Below are 17,602 nucleotides of genomic sequence, written 5' to 3'. Positions count from 1 at the left end.
GTGAGTACTCATGTGAGGGGAGAAATGGCAACACCAGGTACAAATCAGTAACTGTGGGCCAACCAAGGTCAAACCCATCAAAAAGTGCAGGTGCTACTCAGGTGGTTTCATTGTGCCGTGGAACCAGTCACCAAGAGCAATTATTAAAAGCTGAGCAGCTGTTTTTATTCATGTTCACTCCATTCTGTTTATGCTGTAAAGGTTTCTAACAGCCTCCCATTCACACCACTACCTACAAATGAATTAGCACCCAGGGTGACTTTGACAAACATGTAACACCCCCACTGGACACATAAGAAAAATGGAAACACAGAGTTAAGCAGAGGAGGGCACAGGAAGCCATCCAGGCCCACAGAGGGATTGCACTTGATTGCTGATGTAATAAGGGGCAAGGGGCAAAGCTTTGTAGTATCATCAAAGTGAGGTGCTCTTGGTTCCCTCAAAATTATGTGGTTTGGGATAGGGCTGGTAGGAGGAAACTGAAATACCTGATACTATGGATCAATAAGAATTTAATACTATACTATGATGCCATAAAATCCTAGATAATGCACATGGTGCTTAATTACATTATCTTATAAAATAGTATATATAATACACACTATTTACTTACAAAACTGTACTGATCCTATATAGCATACACACACGGATAAATGCACATATATATATTCTATGTACTAGATACTTCTATGCTACATATTAGTGTACAATTTTTTTTTGCCTATAGATACAAAAATTCTCAACAAAACAATAGAAAACTATAAATAGAAAGACCTACAATGCAAGATGAGAGATTTAACCCAGAAAATCGATGTGTTTTCACACCTTAAAGTCGAGCTAACACGCACATCTTTTGGGTGCATCATCCTGCACCTCTGAATGTCACAGGGAGATGAAGGCATTCCCACTTTCCATGCACTCCTCGTCTTTCTCTCACTAATGAATTCTGTGTGTCTGAATGGACCTAGAACAACTGAAGGCCTGGTGGCATTTCTTCATTCATTTACCACATTTCATTACCACACATGAATCCTTCCTTCTTTTCAAAGAAAACTGGAAAATTGAAAGCATTACCAGATTTCTTAGTCATCAGGCATTTCTCTAATGTGAGTCCTGATTTGTCTTTGAAGGAAACTGAAAAGATGGGATACTCTTCACATTCTGTACTCCTAGGCACTGCCCTGCATGAGTTCTTTCATGTAACTCAAGTGCTGTAGCATGGACCTGGAATGTCCCCCAAAGCCACATGTGCTGGAGGCTAGGTCCCCAGCTAGTGGTGCTGTGGGAGGAGGACACTAGGAGGGGATGTCTACTTGCAGCAGGTGGACTACTCAGACATGACTTTGAAGGCTATATGTGGTTGGTGGCCCATTACTCCCTCTCTCTTTCCCCTTCTGGGTGCCATGAGCTCTGCTCTGCGCTTCCACCATGATGGTCCATTTCCCAGAGCAATGCGGCCACTCAATTATGGACAGAAACCTATGATCAAGTGAGCCAAAATAAATCTTTCCTTCCTTAAGTTGATTTTTCTCATGTATTTTGTCACAGGGGTAGAAAGTGAACAAATGAGGAGAATTGGAACATTGGACACCTGCACCAGATATCATAACAAAAACCTGGGAAAACTGGACACTTCCCATATTCCTCACATTCTCAGGGATTCTTTCCATAATAAGAAATCCGTGCAGAGGAAGGAAAAGGAACCAACACACATTCAGTTTTGTTTACCACAGTGAATCAAATGGCTTTGAAGGCGACTGAGAACACTCAATGACTTACCAACTATTGTTTACACTCAAAGAGGTTTTCTCTCATGTGAGCCCTTTCATGACTCTGAAGGTGATTGAAAGTATCAGATCATTTGCCACATTTTTTTTTTCTACATTCAATGGCTTTTTTCAAGCACAATGTCTTTCATATTTAAAAGGAAGCTCCAGTAATGGGAGGCATTTCCCATTGTTTTCATCCACAGTGCTTCTCTCCAGTATGAGTTGTTTGATGTTTTCTGAGCATGACTTTAAGTGAAGGCTGTGCCACTCTGTTCACAATCATATGAGTTGTTTCTGCTTTTGAAGGTGAGAGGGCCAACTCCAGGCTTTTCCACGTCCTTTGCATTCATAGGACTTCTTTCCGTCTGAGTTTGTTCATGTGCATGAAGGTGACCAGACTTAGTCTTCACTTGCATGAAGGTGACCACACTGTTTACATTCATAGGGCTTCTCAGTTATTCGATGTACTGTCAGGTAAGAACTGTAAATGATTTATCCCACTGTTTACCTTCGTAAGGTTTCTCTCCAATATGAGTATTTTTATGTGAGTGAAGATGAACAGAAACAGGGAAGGCTTCCCACAATCTTGACAATCTTGCTTCTCTCTGGTATGAACTGATCCAACTGTTGGAAGGGAACTGGATGTACCACACTGGTTGCATTGCAGTTGGGGATAATCAGAACTAGTGAGGGCTTTCCCAACACTGTTAACATTCATAGGGATTTTCTCCAGTAGGTGTTTTCAAATGGAACTGAAGTAAGCAAAGGCTTTTCCACATAGCTTACATTCCTAGGACTCTAATCCAGTGTGAGATGGTTCATGTTTTGAAAACTCTGGGAACAACTGAACCCTTTCCTACATACACATTCATAAGGTCCATTTCTAGTGTGCTTCATCACTTCCTTTGAATACTTGGGAGAGAAATGAGGGTTTTCTGTACTGCTGAGGTTCATATGTCTTCCCACCACACTTCTCATGTTCATCTGGTTTATAAGCAGACTGAAATATGATGTGCCTATTAAGAAATAATAGAGCCTGGTGCGGTGGCCCAAGCCTGTAATCCCAGCAGCTCAGGAGGCTGAGACATGATTATCTCAAGTTCAAATCCAGTCTCAACAAAAAGTGAGGCACTAAGCAACTCCCCGAGACCCTGTCTCTAAATAAAATACAAAATAGGGCTGAGGATGTAGCTTAGTGTGAGTGCCCGAGTAAAATTTCTAGCACCCCCACCTCCAAAAAAAAAAAAAAAGAATGGAAAATATGAAGACATTTCCAAATACACTGCACTCACACTGATTTACTCAAGCAGATATGTCTTTTTTTAGGTTAAGATTTGGGATCTCACTAAAGGGTTTTCCACAATGAATATCTGTTTTAATTTTGGTAGAGTCTGTCATATGACTTCTGGAAAAATTAAAAGCACATATTTTTTTTTGTTTTTCTAATTGTTTTTTTTTTTCTTTAATAGATCTTAGACTCTCATTATTATAATACCAAAGAAAGCACAGATTTTGTCACGTCCAAATCATTTCAGAGTAAATGAATTGATTATGTTGAAAAATTGCTTGCATAGCTATTAAAAAAACAGTGATGCATGCCTGTAATTCCAAAGGCTCTGGAGGCTAAAGCAAGAGGATCGCAAGGTCAAAGCCAGCCTCAGCAAAAGCAAGGGGCCAAGCAATTCAATAAGACCTTATCTCTAAATCAAATAAAAAGAAGTAGGGCTGGGGATGTGGCTCAGTGGTCAAGTGCCCCTGAGTTCAATCCCTGTTACCCCCTCAAAACAAAAACAGTGGTATCAAGAATGTGGTATCAGTACTGTCAGAAAATCAATTATTCTTTATACACTAAATATATATCTTCATTAAGCTTATATTTCTGGTGAAAAATTGCTAAGAATTCTATATTGTGCCTATTTCTTTTGTTTCCTTGCATGTAAACTTATAGGATGTGCTAGAATTCCCTCAAGGGACCCTGCTTCCTCTTTTGAGTAAAATTACCTTAGATTCCTCCATGGAGTTTTTGCTCTGATCTTCAATGTTCTGATCGTACTGTTTACTTCCTGAAAGGAAACCATAAAATCATTAGGAATTATGTATCATCAAAAATATCTAAATATTCTAAAATATCACACAAATGTGTGTTGGAGACCAGAAGAGATTGAAACCATGAGGGATCTCTTCTCTACACACAAGATATTCACATGATTTTGAGGTCTCCAATATTTACTCCATGATTTGTCCAGAAAAACTCAAACTGTCAGAACTTACTTCCGCAAACATATGCATTCCAATATTAGAAAGGAACTACTCAGAAAAGCAATAGAAAAACACCCTTCTCATGGAGTCTTTGTAGGGTGCATGTCTAATACATGGACTAATGAAGCCCTACTACCTCATGTGAAGAAGAGAACTAATATTAGTCCTCCTGACAGTGAACACCCTTAGAACGGCCTACTGACAAAGTTGAAAGTTTGCAGATAGGGAGACCTAAGGATTTGGGAGGGATCCTACCAAACTGAGCATTAACACTGAGTTATAGTATAGTTATAGTTATAGCAGGGAAACAACATGCTATATACTAGATGTCTGCTTTCCTTCAGAAAGCCTATTATTTAGTTCTTTCCTTAGGATAAGACCTTAAAGGATGAGGTCCCTGTCCCTCAACTTCTGCCACCCCCTCAAAAAATAAATAAATAAATAAATAAAAATAATCCCTTTGGACAGGCACAGACTCTCTGATAGACAATATTTCATCCAGGTGGTCACAATGTGTTAACTGGGGATTGAGCTCATCCCGTGGGACTACACCAAGAGAACCATTCGTTGTTTGAAACAGATTTACTGAAGGCCTAATGATCAACACACAGAACAAGTTGATACTTTCTTTAAGTTGATGTCAAAACAGAATGGGATAAGTAGAAAGCTACCATGAATAAAAAAAAAAAAATCAATATCCCTAAGATGTCATTCTTCCATGTGATATCCATATATAATTTGATATAATCTCAATAACACTTAGGAGTAGTCAATGGATGCTACTTTTCCAAGCGTAATAAGAATAATTAATGTGTAAATGCAGCAGACTGTTGGCTTATATAGTCTACAGTCATGTGCCTCATAATAACGTTTTGCTCAAAGGTGTTTTGGGTTAATAATAGGTCATTATTATTATATTATTAATATATACTAAGGTTGTCTGTAGTAAAGGGACTCCTTGTGTGTGCACAGTGCTGCTGGTATAAACAAACCTAATGTACTGTTAACTACAGTATTTCATAAAGGAAAATGCTGTGGAGATTTTTATCCCAGGAAACATTGAGACCATAAAGCCTAGGTGTGCAAGAGGCTGTGCCATCCAGGATTTGGGGAATACAGAAAGATGTTTGTGCAATGGTGAGGCAGCCTAAAAATGCTCCTCCAGAATGTATCCCTGTATTTATGTGACATATGAATGTACATAAAGGACTTTCTAATTATGATACTCAGAATTATTGTTTCATTCTTACTCTATCTGCTGATTCTGTGCTATCAGACAGAGTAAGAATGAAGCAAGACAGAAAGAAATTTTCAGGGGGCTGACAATTATAGGAAGAGCTTAATAATGACATAAAAGGTATTTGAGAGGGAAAAATAAATCACAAACAATGTGAAATGGGACCAAAACTAACTGGTATCTAATTGCAAACATGCACTGTTTTCCTCTCTAATCCATAGACTATTGTTCATTAGAGATTCTGATGTGAAAAACAAAACTAAACACTTTCAGATGTGTATAAGAAATGTCTTACAGAATCCAAAACTCTTTTTCACAAAGAGTAAACATTGAAAGAGTAAATATTGAAAAAAATGAGAAATTCAAATACATTAAATAAAGGGAATTAAAAGATAAAAATGGAGGAGAAACCTGCAATATGTGCAACACCACAGAGCAAGATCACAGAGTGAGAGGAATAAATGCACAACTGAAATGGAACACCAGGTCGTGGAGCAGAAGGTGAAAGCCACGTGTGGCGAGAGGACCACCTCAGTGAAGAGGAAAGCCCAGGAGAACGGCAAGCACATGGCGTTGACACCCACTGCAGGCCCAGGACCCCTGGGTCAGGACGGAGGACTGGGGAGAGCAGGAGGCTGCCCCTGCAGCAGTATTGTCTCTTGTGAAATTTACCACGACCTGCAGCCCATGGGTTTTCCTGACTATTCCTACAAATTTATAATGTTTTTTCCCCAGAGACACTGCCAGTATATCACAGTGAAGATTCTCTCCCTCTCTCTCCCTCTCTCCCTCCTTCACTAGCTCCCTTATGACCTTGTACACATGCATGCTTACATCTTGCCCCACCTCAAGCTCACTGGTTAAGGCATGGGGACAAGAAAGAGGACATTTTCTACTATTCCCAGAGAACCCATCCTTCCTGAGCCCTACATTCTGAAGAAGCTCTTTCCAAAGGCTCACTCACCTGAGACGTTCTCAGCCAACACGTCTGGGGAAAGAGAACCCCCAGCCCATCTTCCCCTACTCTTCCTGCATAGATCAGGAGGAGGAAGGGCTGAGAAGTGCTCATGAAGAATGGCCCTGGGAGGCCTGAGTGTCCTGAAGACCAGGGCAAGGCCCAGTCAAGAGAATGCCCCCGAAAAGACACTGCACCACCAGCAGAATACCTCCATCACAACAGCATGGCTGAAGGAACCGTAGGTCACACCTCAGTTAACAAGTCCCCAGGTACAACAGATGGAGTGACACAGAGGAAGTGGACAGAAGTCGAGAAACACACCATATACAGAAGAAAGAGAAAATATGAACAGTTCTAGACATGGACAGAGTGAATTAGCCTCAGTGAATGAAAACCCAGGAGCAGCAGTTCACTGCTGAAATCTCCCCCAAATTCACCACAATTAATACATATCTTCTTCAAATTCTTTCTGAAAACTGAAAAGGGGAAAGCACTTCCACAATCACTCCTTGAGGCCAAAATTGTGCTGATTATGTATAAAAAATTGCACATAACTGTCTTTCATGAATACCTATGCAAAAATCTTCAAATAAATACCAATAAACCGTCTGAGGAGATTCATTTAAGGAATACACATAAAGACCAAGGAACTGTATTCTTGAACTGCAAGATGGTCTCACACTTGAAAATCAATTGGTGTGACACAGGATTTGCAACATTACTGAAACACAGAGCCATCTCACTTGGTGCAGAAAAAAAACATTTGAAAAAGACAACACACTTGTACAATAAACAGCAGAACAAATTTGGTCAAGAAAGGGGATACTTCAACATAATTAAGTAATACCTGGAAAGCAGAGAGGACCATCATGACCTATGGTGAAAAAAAAAAAAAATGCTTTCCCCTAGGATTAGAACATAAGATGTAAATCTCGTCAATTCCCACAAGAACATGCAGAGCACAAGTCTCACAACACTAGATTTGGAAATGGTTTCTGGGATGTTGTACCATCCATGAGATTAATGAAAGCATAACAGATCAATTTGATTTCACCAAAAACACCTTTCAGTCCTGTCATTTGCAGCACTGAGGCTGGGACTATGGCACCAAGTTCAGAGAAAGAAAGCAGCACACAAGGCCCTTGTGTGTCCCCCTCACAGGGTGAGCTACAGAGTGATTTCACAGAAAGTACAAGATTGTCACCAGAGGGAGGACAGGGTGGGAAGACAGGTGGGACTCACCCACAGAGACAGCATCCACAGGCCCCAAGATGGGAGGAGTCAGAGCAGCCTCTGCACCCATCACCTCTCTCCATCATCCACAGCAACCAGCTCACACAATGTGCATTTGACTTATTTCTGGCTTCCTGCTCCCTAGAGTCTCTACTGCAAAAGAACAGGGACATTTGAGGTTGCTCCTTCACTGCTGCTCCTACCAGAAAGCCTGCTCACAGCGGGAGATCAGAACCTGAGAATTTGTGGGGCTCCAGCACACCCACACATACACAGAGGCCTCACACAAACCTCCTCACAGGGCCATGACCGCTCAACTTTCAAAGGCTGAAGTGATCATCTGCATGTCATATGTCACAGTGGTGGTTCCTGGACCCCAAGCCATTTCCCAAAGTTGATGTATCCCAAATGAGTCCACATGTAGGTCCTCGTGCATGCCGCACTGCAAAACTTACAGCAACAGGACAAGTGGTGCTTAAAACCTGGAAGCACCCAATAAATAGGAAGATGTGTGCTCAAGGCCAGCAGTGAAAAAGTAAGACACAAAACTCAATAAAAATCAATTAAAAGGGGCTGGGGTATGTAGCTCAGTTGGTAGAAAAAGAAAAGAAAAAAATTCCTCAATAAAAATGAATTCATAATAAAAAATCAACTTCTATATATGAAATAAAATACTGAAATGAAATTAAGACAAAATTTCATTTATAAAAGAATCCCAAAAACAAATATGGAACAATAATAAAAGCAATAATATATAGTACATAATATATATGCTTAATACATGCATGATAATATAGAAGACAGCAGTCTGAGTATTACAGCTTGGATGTGAGGTGTCCCCCAAAAGTTCATGTGTGAGACAATGCAAGAAGGTTTGAAGGAAAAATGATTGTTATATACTTTAACCTAATTGGTGAATTAGTCCCTGATGGGATTAACTGGGTGGTGACTGGAGGCAGCTGGGGTGTAGCTGGAGGAAGAGGTTCACTGGGTGTGGCTATGGGGGATATATTGTATCTGGTGAGTGGAAACCTCTATCTCTGCTTCCTGATCACCACACAATCTTCCCCCATGATGTTCTGCCTCACCTTGAGCCCCAAGACCCAATGCTGAGCACTGGCTGCCCTCCAGGCTCAGTTCTGCAGAGAACTGAGGCTGGAGTGGTACGAACAGCATGACCATGTGTTAAAGCAGCAGCCCCAGCACAAATGTCCACAGGCCCTGGAGGAGCTGAGCTCTTGATGTTTCTTCTGTTTTCTTTCCAGCTATTTCCTCACGGAATTCTGTCAAAACTCAGGCTCAAAAAAAGCTGAGAGAGACCCTCTGAGTACACTGAGCAACTAAACTACTGTCTCCAAAAATACTCTGGAAAGTCACTACACATAATAGCAAACAAGAGCAAACTCCGAATAGAGGGAAAAACTAATTTCAGAGGAACCATTATAATATTCATATACCCACTTTTTGAAAGCAAAAAAATTAAAAAACACACAATAGGAAAATACATCTCATCAGTGGAAAAAATGCTTGAATTAAACCACTATTGAGGGCTGGGGATATAGCTCAGTTGGTGAAGTGCTTGCCTTGCATGCACAAGGCCCAGGGTTCAGTCCCCAGCACCAAAAAAAAACATTACTGACACTAGACTCACTAAAAAGACTTAAAACCCACTACCTTGATCATTTAGATGCATGACCTACAACAGTTCAAAACACCTGATAAACAACTGAGAGACTCACAAGGAAACATGGTGATAGCAATCATCTAACAGTGAGTGACAGATGGAGCACACAGGAGAGCACTCAAGATGACAGTCTGACTCAACATCACACCCACTACAGTGTTTTCATGGACACATCTAGGGCACTTCAACCAAGAGCAGCAGAGCACACATCCTTCTCAACATCACAGGAGAGTTGCTAAGACCAGACACTCTAAGCCCCAACAGGCATTAGTGCAGAAGGCTACCAAATCCCAACATGGCACCAGGAACACTGGAATTACCATGGCATCAGTAACAGAAACACAGCTGGGGGACCACCAGATATCTGCAGGTCAAATCCCAAAGTTCTAAACAGCACATGGGTCAAGGGTGTCTCAGGATCAGTCTGAATATTTCAATGGAAAAGAACTGAAACTGCATCTTAGGAAACTTTGTGGAACAGAGCACAGGCAGGGCTTAGGGGGGATTAAAGGTGCTGAAGGCTTACATTAGAAAAGAAGAACTAAAATCAACTATTAAAACTTCCACTTTAGGAACTAAAGAACAAAGAACAAGGTGAACATACATCTGATGCTAGCATATAAGAACCAATGAAACTGCAATCTTGAAATCAATAGAATAAAAATCAAAAGCGGGTTCATCATGAATATCCTTGTAATGACACACAACAGCAAAGTAAAGAAAAAGACAAAAACTAACTCAGTAGAAAAGAAACTCAGTAGACTATTATTAATCCTACAGAGAGCCAAAGAACCATAAAGGAATATTATTAAGAACTGTGTGGCCACAATTTGTGAACTCAGATATACTGGACTGATGGAGTGCTTTAAGTCTCAAGACATGTGGAAGGTTAACATCCTCCAAACTCTTGGCACACCAGAGCAAGCAAGAACAGCACACTATTCTCAGGACACACTCTGCTGACGTGATCAGACTTGCCACAAGTTCCTCTTAAGACTGAGTCTTACTTTATGCGTACTCTGTGGTTAAAATTATTTTGGGGACTATTCATGTTAACTTGTTCCCCTTAAGTTGTGATTAATCATTGGACTTAGATCTAAGACAGAGATTAAAGAAGTAGCTTGTGAACATTGCATTATTTTAATGTTATTCTTGGTATCTTGCTTATGTTAACCTCAAAAAACTTGCTTAACTCTAACACAAGGGATATATAATGTCTGGGTTGCTTAAAATAAACATCCTTAGCTTTCCACAGCTCTGGGTCCCCTGTGTACTGTTTCTGGTCTCGCTCAATTCCTGATCTTCATCACTGGACCAATTCTTGGAGAGAAACAATCTACCACAAGTCACACAGAAGGAGGAACACACAACATGGACAGGCTAATGAAGTGATAACTAACCATCATCAGAGGAAAGGCCTGGCCCAGTAATGTCATGGTGGATTCTGTACCACACTAAGGAGGAAATGAAAACTACCCTTAATTCCCTCTAAAAGGAAGCAGGTAACACTTCCAACTTATTCCTCAAGGTGTTGTAGCCTATGTGATATGCCATGATGTGAACAGTTTCTGGCAGCCAAGCCACAGAACCTGCCTGGACCACAGATGGCTGGATTCGGCAGACACAGGAAATAAGAAACAAGAGAAACGAAGAAATGAATTGCATGCATTTTGATCAAAGTGTGGAGAAGCAGCTTTTTTGTTTCTCTAGCTTCATTTCTTAAATTCTGTGAAATCCAAGACCAGGATGGCTTTGTTGAGGAAATTCAGAAAACTACTTCTACAAGTGGAAAGAGTAGACGAATATCTAAGAGTAGCCAAATGTCCAGAAGTCTCCAACACCTTGTAGAGAACACCATCAGGTAGTATTATAGTCAGAAGGTCCATGCAAACCCCCAAATTCACAAGGTGCAAGGTGAACTCCAAGTGGAATGGTATTAGGAAGGGGCATCTGGGAGGGACATGGAATTAGATGAAATCATGAAGGATGCTCATGAATTATTAGTGTTCTCATGTAAACATGTTCTGTGCACGCAGCAGAGATGTCATTTAATAACAATTTTCATGATAATGAATCAATTTGTAAACAATGATCATATTTTGATATTTCAGGCAACTGCCATGTTTGTCTCATAAAATTTATTGTTAATCTTCCAAGTTCAGAAAACAGGAAACAAAACAGACTCTCCACCATCAGGAATTCTTAACTGTACAAAGGAACCAATATTCTCATGGATCCTTGTAGTCTGAATTTACCTACTAAGGTTTTGTGAATATCTAATCACTTTCTTCAGCAAAAATGACAGATGGGTTTTTTTTTTTTTCTAGTACTATTCCTGAGTCTAGGACCTGTAATTCCATTTGAAATCAAATTATAAAAAAAAATTGAGGTCTCTAGATATTTCTATACATGCTCAGAAGAAGCAGAAAGATAAGAAAGAATTTGTATCAAATAAAACATTAGGTTTTTTTTTTTTAAATCTACTTCTTTTTACCTCTTTAGAATATTTTACCATGCTCAGCTCTGAATACATACATTTCACGTTTAAGGGAAACCTAGGTCTCTAATAGGTGAGCAAATTATTTCAAAGTGATAAACACAGAAAGGGCTGGTGCTGAGGGAGCACAGACGTGTCAGGCTGAAGGGGCAACGAAGGTTCCCTGAGAACTGGACATCCTCCTACCTGGTCTCGATCACAAAACACTCCATGATCACCCTCCCAAGAGACCTGGACCATGACTCCAGTCTTTGAGATTTTTCAGGTTTGCACAGCACTGCACTGGGGTTTTCCTCCTACACAACTATGAGAGAATGCAAGGGCAGGAATCACTCCTGACCTGGCCCCTCTGCACCACCATCCACAGGCTCACTGTCCACCTGTCTCCAAAGAATGGGGATAGGGCTTGGGAGACAAAGTCAGAAGGAGGAAGCTCTTTACTTGGGGCCTGTTCAAGGAGATTCCTCAGCCCCAGGGGTTTCAGCTGCTCCCCTGAGAGTCGACACCCCACACCTCAGGCTGTCCTCTAGGAAGGCTGACCCAGGGCCTGAATTTGCCTGCTTCCTGCAGGACACAAGATAGCTGTGGGCACCTTTGGGCAGCCCCAAGAAAGGACAGGAAAGTAGTTGAGGACACAGGACCCTGTGAAGAGTCAAAGGAAATTTCTACCCAAAGATTTTACATTGTCTGTGCTTGGGGAAGATAAAGGAAGACAGGAACAAAGTCTTTTAACAGTGGAGTTCCAGCTGACTGTCCTCTGCTCTCACCACATGGCAAATTCAGAAACAGAAAACAAATCTTTCATGCTGTGCCGCTGGAATGCAGTATGAGGAGCAAGGAATTGATAATGCTGTGAAGAGGAGGGGGAGATACATTCTGGAAATGTGAGGAGAGGTTAGGAATATTAAGGTTGTGCCAACAACCCTAGCAGGGGCTGGGTGGGGAAAGCAAGGTGACTCCTGGGGAGAAGGAGCACAGATCCTCAGATCAGCATCCTCCACACAGGAGCCCTACACCTGAAGCAGGATCCATGAGGCCCTCTGCTTTCACTACACACTGAGGGCCTAGGGCTGGGGTCCAGCTGGGCAGAGAGGGTTCTGCCAAAGTGGCTGCAGACCAGGCAGCATACTGAGAACCCACCTGCACCAGCCCACACCATGTCCTGAAGGCATCAAGGGCTGAGCTGTAGCAGCATCTGACTCAGGTCTGGGCTGGCTGACTCTGGGGCTGACAGTGGGAGGCCAGAGTCCAGCCACAGCTGGTTCCCACCAGTTCTAACCATCCCACTTCCCTGAGCAGTCCAGGCCCCACACACTCACCATTTCCTGCCTTCTGGGGAGTCCTGACATCCTCCCTGGAATCTCATAGCACCTGCAGGTCACAGGGAGATAAATCTAAGCCAGAGTCACTTGGGCCTCACACAGCAGAGAAGACACAGACCTGGAGATGAATTCTGAGCTGCACAGGGTGAGAGATGAAGGCCTCTGACTGTGGAAGGCCACCTCCTCCCACCAGCTGCCTCTGACTGCCAAGACCCCTGCATACTCCAGCCCACATACATACCCTTTGGGACCCTAAGTGACAGGAGATGTATTAGACTCCTGGATAAATGAGGCCAGAAAGACACGGTCTTGGCAAAAGCACTTTTCAGGCAGGGTGTCCTTCCTGCAAGGGGACCTGCCCCACCAGGGGGACATTTCTACTTAGGCAGAACTGTCTTCCTGCCTTTCTGGGTACAGAGTCACAAGCCTATATGAGGAATTACAGCCTTGGTGTCCAATGCAGCCAACCCTGACCTCAGAGATGGTAAGTGCCAGGTCCGGCCTTACTGAAAAGGAGGGGACAGGCATCCATCACTTTAGAAGAGGCTGGTGCTACATGACCAAGGCCTCCAAATATTTTACCTCTCAGTCAACTCATTTTCAGTCAAAAAAATAAAAATATAATCAGGAAATACAATTATTAAATGCATGAAAAACTAATTATATGGTAATAATAGAAAGAATTCAATAAAAGGAAAAGCAAACACTTTAAGGCACCTGCTTCTCCCACAGTTCAGAATGAAAACCAACTTGTAGAAGGGTAAACACATTCCCAAGTTGGAAGCCACAGTCTGACTGCTGAAATGTGGCCCCAGGAGGGCTCATTCCCTGCTGGCCAGGAGGGGACATGTAAGCATTTACCTCTGGAACCTCCTATACCCCTTGTCCTTTAGGTTTTCTTAATAAGATAAATTCAAAAGAAAGAGAATGATATAGTCACATCTATTAAAAGGGGGTCTCTCCATCAAACTGCAAGAGGAGGCAAAAAGGCTGCCCTACCTCAGGGCAGATGTCTGCGGTCTTTACAAAGAGAAATAAATTCATGTACAGAAAATATTAAAAGAAAAAAGAAACAACCTCACAAATGAACTAAACATGAGAAAATGAGTGAAAACCATTTACAAGAACATGGAAATACACAGAAAAATGTTCATGCAAATGGTATTCAGTGAAAAACTATATCTAGTCACACAAAGTAAACACAGACAGACAGGTAAGAGGGATAAACACACATGGATGAATGGCCAGAGAGCTGTTCCACACACTGCACTGCAATTTATCCATAACCACGATTTTCCAATGTGTACATACTTATAAAGTGGGCCAACTTGGGGACCAAATTTAAAAATAGAATGAAATTGTAAAGAACATAAAAGTTACACTGGAAACAGGTGAGGTTCTGGAAGAAGGAACTTGGGAGGGACCTAGGAGACCCAAGGCCTCAGACAGCAAAAGGAGTCTAGCCAACTGAGGCAGAGAACCCACACAATGCACGTTACAGCACCACAGTGGTAGAGCACTAATGGTTAACATTCAGTTACTGAAAACTCAAATAAGACAAAAACAAATAAAATTCTGCTTCCTCACAGCTGGTTAAAATACAAGGAATGACAGAAGGAACTGGCACTGTACCACCTCTCTGCACAGGTAGGGGGAGCAGGGAGAGAGAGAGAGGGAGCCTGCCCAGGGCCACCTTGTCCCTATTTAGACAGGGATATATGGGTTTACAGATTCTTACTAAACTAAGCATTAAAAAATTATTTCAAGACTTCTCTGTTCCTCTTTACATCAAATTACTCTATGCAAATAGTTGTTAACCGATGCCATAAAAATCTTTGATTCAATGAAGGAATGAAATTCTTTGCTGGGTACAGTGGAGCATTCCTGTTATCCATTTAAATTTAATATTTCAACAGGAAAATCTAGGTACTCCTTTTCAGACAATAAACATGTTATTTAATTGCTATATCCCAGATAATATTTGGTAACCATTCATCATATGTGACTTCTATTAGGAATTCCTAGTTCTGTCAATGTTATCAGTGTTAAACATTCACCTGCAGTTCACAGGGTACAGAACAAACCCATCCACTTCCAAAGCCCTGCAAACTACAGAGCTGATGTTTTGGTGAATTTTTGTAATGAACCAATTCATCTATCACAATGAATTGGGTTAATATACTCACTTTTTGCAACCATATTGGAAGAAATCTTCCCTGTTTCTTTTCCTAGGTAGCATTCCCAAAGCCAAGCCCTGGAATTCTATTTCAAACCACTCTCCCACCCCCACTTTCCCATAAAGAACACATCTGAAAGGAGAAAAGGGTACTGTGCAGGCCTGTAATCCCAGTGACTCCGGAGGATGATACAGAAGGAACATAACTTCAAAACCATCCTCAGCAACTTAACAAGGCCCTCTTCAACTTAGTGAGGTTGAATCTTTGTAATAAAGAAACCGACCTCTCTACCACACTTTCTTCTGGGGCATTCATATCTGCAGCCACACTGAAACATAAGTTTTCCCTTTTTCTATTCCCAGGTAGCATTCCCAAAGCAAAGTCCTGGAATTCTATTTTAAATTAGCAACATCCACTCCTCTCCAAAAAAGAAGGCATCTGAGAAAGATGGTAAATTCACTCTTGGGAACAAAAACATTCATAAGTATTTTTAACTAAGGGAATATAAGGCCAAGTGTTTCTTTCTTTTCTGTTTCTAGCCTTCTTTTTTTCCCCCTGAATTGTATCTCTATCTTACCCTTTAGGGATACTTTCTAATCAGCTCTACTAATAAACTACATTTTACAGTTCATGAAAAACTGACACTAAAATAAATGAGCCAGTCTTTCCAAGGCAACAAACCCAGGGAGCTGCAGCACCACTGGGCACTGACCTGTCAGACTCCAGCTTCAGGTCAGGCTTCTGTCACCAGGCACATCCTCCCACCCCCTCCTGCTGCTGAAAAGCTTTGTAGGGCGTTGCTCCACCTTGCTGGGGTCAGTTTCCCCTGCTCTTTAGGATAATTGTTCTTCCTTCAAAGCTATGAGCACATCTAGAGGGCAGGAACCATGTGTGTCATGTTCCCTCAACACCAGCATCTCACTGCCTGACCTGGGTATCTCCGACTGCTCCCCTGGGAGGCTGCTCCCCACACCTCAGGCTGTCCTCTAGGAGGAGCTGATGCAGAGCTTAAAATTGCCTGCACCCTGCAGGGCACAGGGAAGCTTAGGGCAACTTGCAGCAGCCCTAGGAAAAGACAGAACAATGACTGAGGACACAGGACCCTGTTCAATATCCAAAGAACTCCTCTGCCCAAAGGCACCGCACAGGTGTCTGGGTCTGGGCAAGATGAAGAGAGGAATAAGTACTTTTTAAACTCAACTTCCAGGTCATTCCTCTCTGCATTCCACTCCTGGGAAATGTTTGTGCATGTTAAAAAATAAATAAAATAATTTTTTTTTAAAAAATATCATTCATTAATAAGTGAAACTACCACAATTAAAACACTGTCTATTTGAATGTAGACTGGAACAAATGGTTGGCAAAGTGTGAACTGGAGGGTGCAGCTGGCATCTGGGAATGCGGGAGGGAACTAGAATTTCAGGTGTCTGCTGCCAGCCTTAGGAGGAGCCAGGTTCCAGAATGGAAAATGGATTTGATACCGTTTCCTGCACATTTAGCAGTATGTGTCTGTAGGACTCATAATCCTGGGGAGAAAAGAGGGACAGACGGGGACCCCTAAGGCCAAATGTCACAGTCAGAACACACCTTAGTCCAGAACCCTGATCCTCCCCTGCTCACCACGCACTCTGGGAGCATCAGGCCACATAAACTGCCCAGATTTGAACCAGGGAGGTCGCCAATAGGGAGCAGAAAAGAGGGCAGGGACCTGCTGCCCAGCTCACCCATGGGACAGGAGCCCAGGGCGACCCGCCAGAGAGGACTCAGCCATGCTCTGCAGCTGACCTGGGGAACCTGCCTCCCAACGCACCCAGCGGGAGGGACCAAGGGCCAAAGTCAAGGGCCACCCGCCAACAGAGACTCGGTAATACACTGTGCAGCTGACCTCGGAGACCCGGCATCTACCACCCCCGCCGCGGGACAGAGGGATAGGGCCCGGGGCCACCCGCCGGTGGGGACTCGCCCCAAGCTCCGCAGCTCACATGCACTCGGGTCCCCAAGGCAGATGTTGACCGGGTCCCGCCAGTCCTGGCCACACGCTCGGCAAGACTCGCTGACCTCCTGAGGATCTCCCGGTACCCGAGCTGGTGAGGACTCCGGATATGCAGGGTCACCTGGGGATCCCGTAAGAAGACTCCGGAGCAGTGGAGGACGAGTTCAGCAAGGGAGAAAAAAAAAGATGCGAGATTGTGAGAGCCCGCCCTTCCCCTCCGCCTACGCACCTGATTGGACAGTTCCTCCCCAGCGTCCCTGATTGTCCGCCTCCAGGCACAGACCCAGTCTTGAGTGACAGCTACCCTAGCCAATCAGTGGCTGAAACAGGCCAGAGTGACAGATCCAGGCTTTTAGGCTGGGCTTTCTTGGGACCTGACTTCGGCGGGAAACGTTTGTATTTAGCCTGGTGTAGAAGGCAACATCTAAAGAGGAGGACTTAGGAAGGTCAGCGATATCTAGAAACCGTGCTGT

General features: G+C 42.7%; 1 protein-coding gene across 2 annotated transcripts in view; it reads right to left on the bottom strand.

Annotated features, from left to right (window-relative positions):
• LOC107148012 (zinc finger protein 433-like) overlaps positions 1-17,062 on the bottom strand; it is a 63,745-nt gene extending 46,683 nt beyond the window's left edge. Inside the window, exon 1 of one of the 2 annotated variants that reach the window (XM_048814969.1) lies at positions 16,947-17,062. In XM_048814969.1, the coding sequence (XP_048670926.1) occupies positions 16,947-17,037 (91 nt within the window). In that variant the 5' untranslated portion in view covers positions 17,038-17,062. The remainder of the gene's footprint in view (positions 1-16,946) is intronic. The other variant, XM_015492592.2, reaches the window with a different exon arrangement.
• Positions 17,063-17,602: the final 540 nt, after the last annotated feature.

This window comes from Marmota marmota, unplaced genomic scaffold, assembly GCF_001458135.2.
Source record: "Marmota marmota marmota unplaced genomic scaffold, marMar, whole genome shotgun sequence".
NCBI classification, from domain to species: Eukaryota; Metazoa; Chordata; class Mammalia; order Rodentia; family Sciuridae; genus Marmota; species Marmota marmota.
Note: the sequence above shows the minus strand (reverse complement) of the source record. Positions and strands in the feature narration are given on the sequence as shown.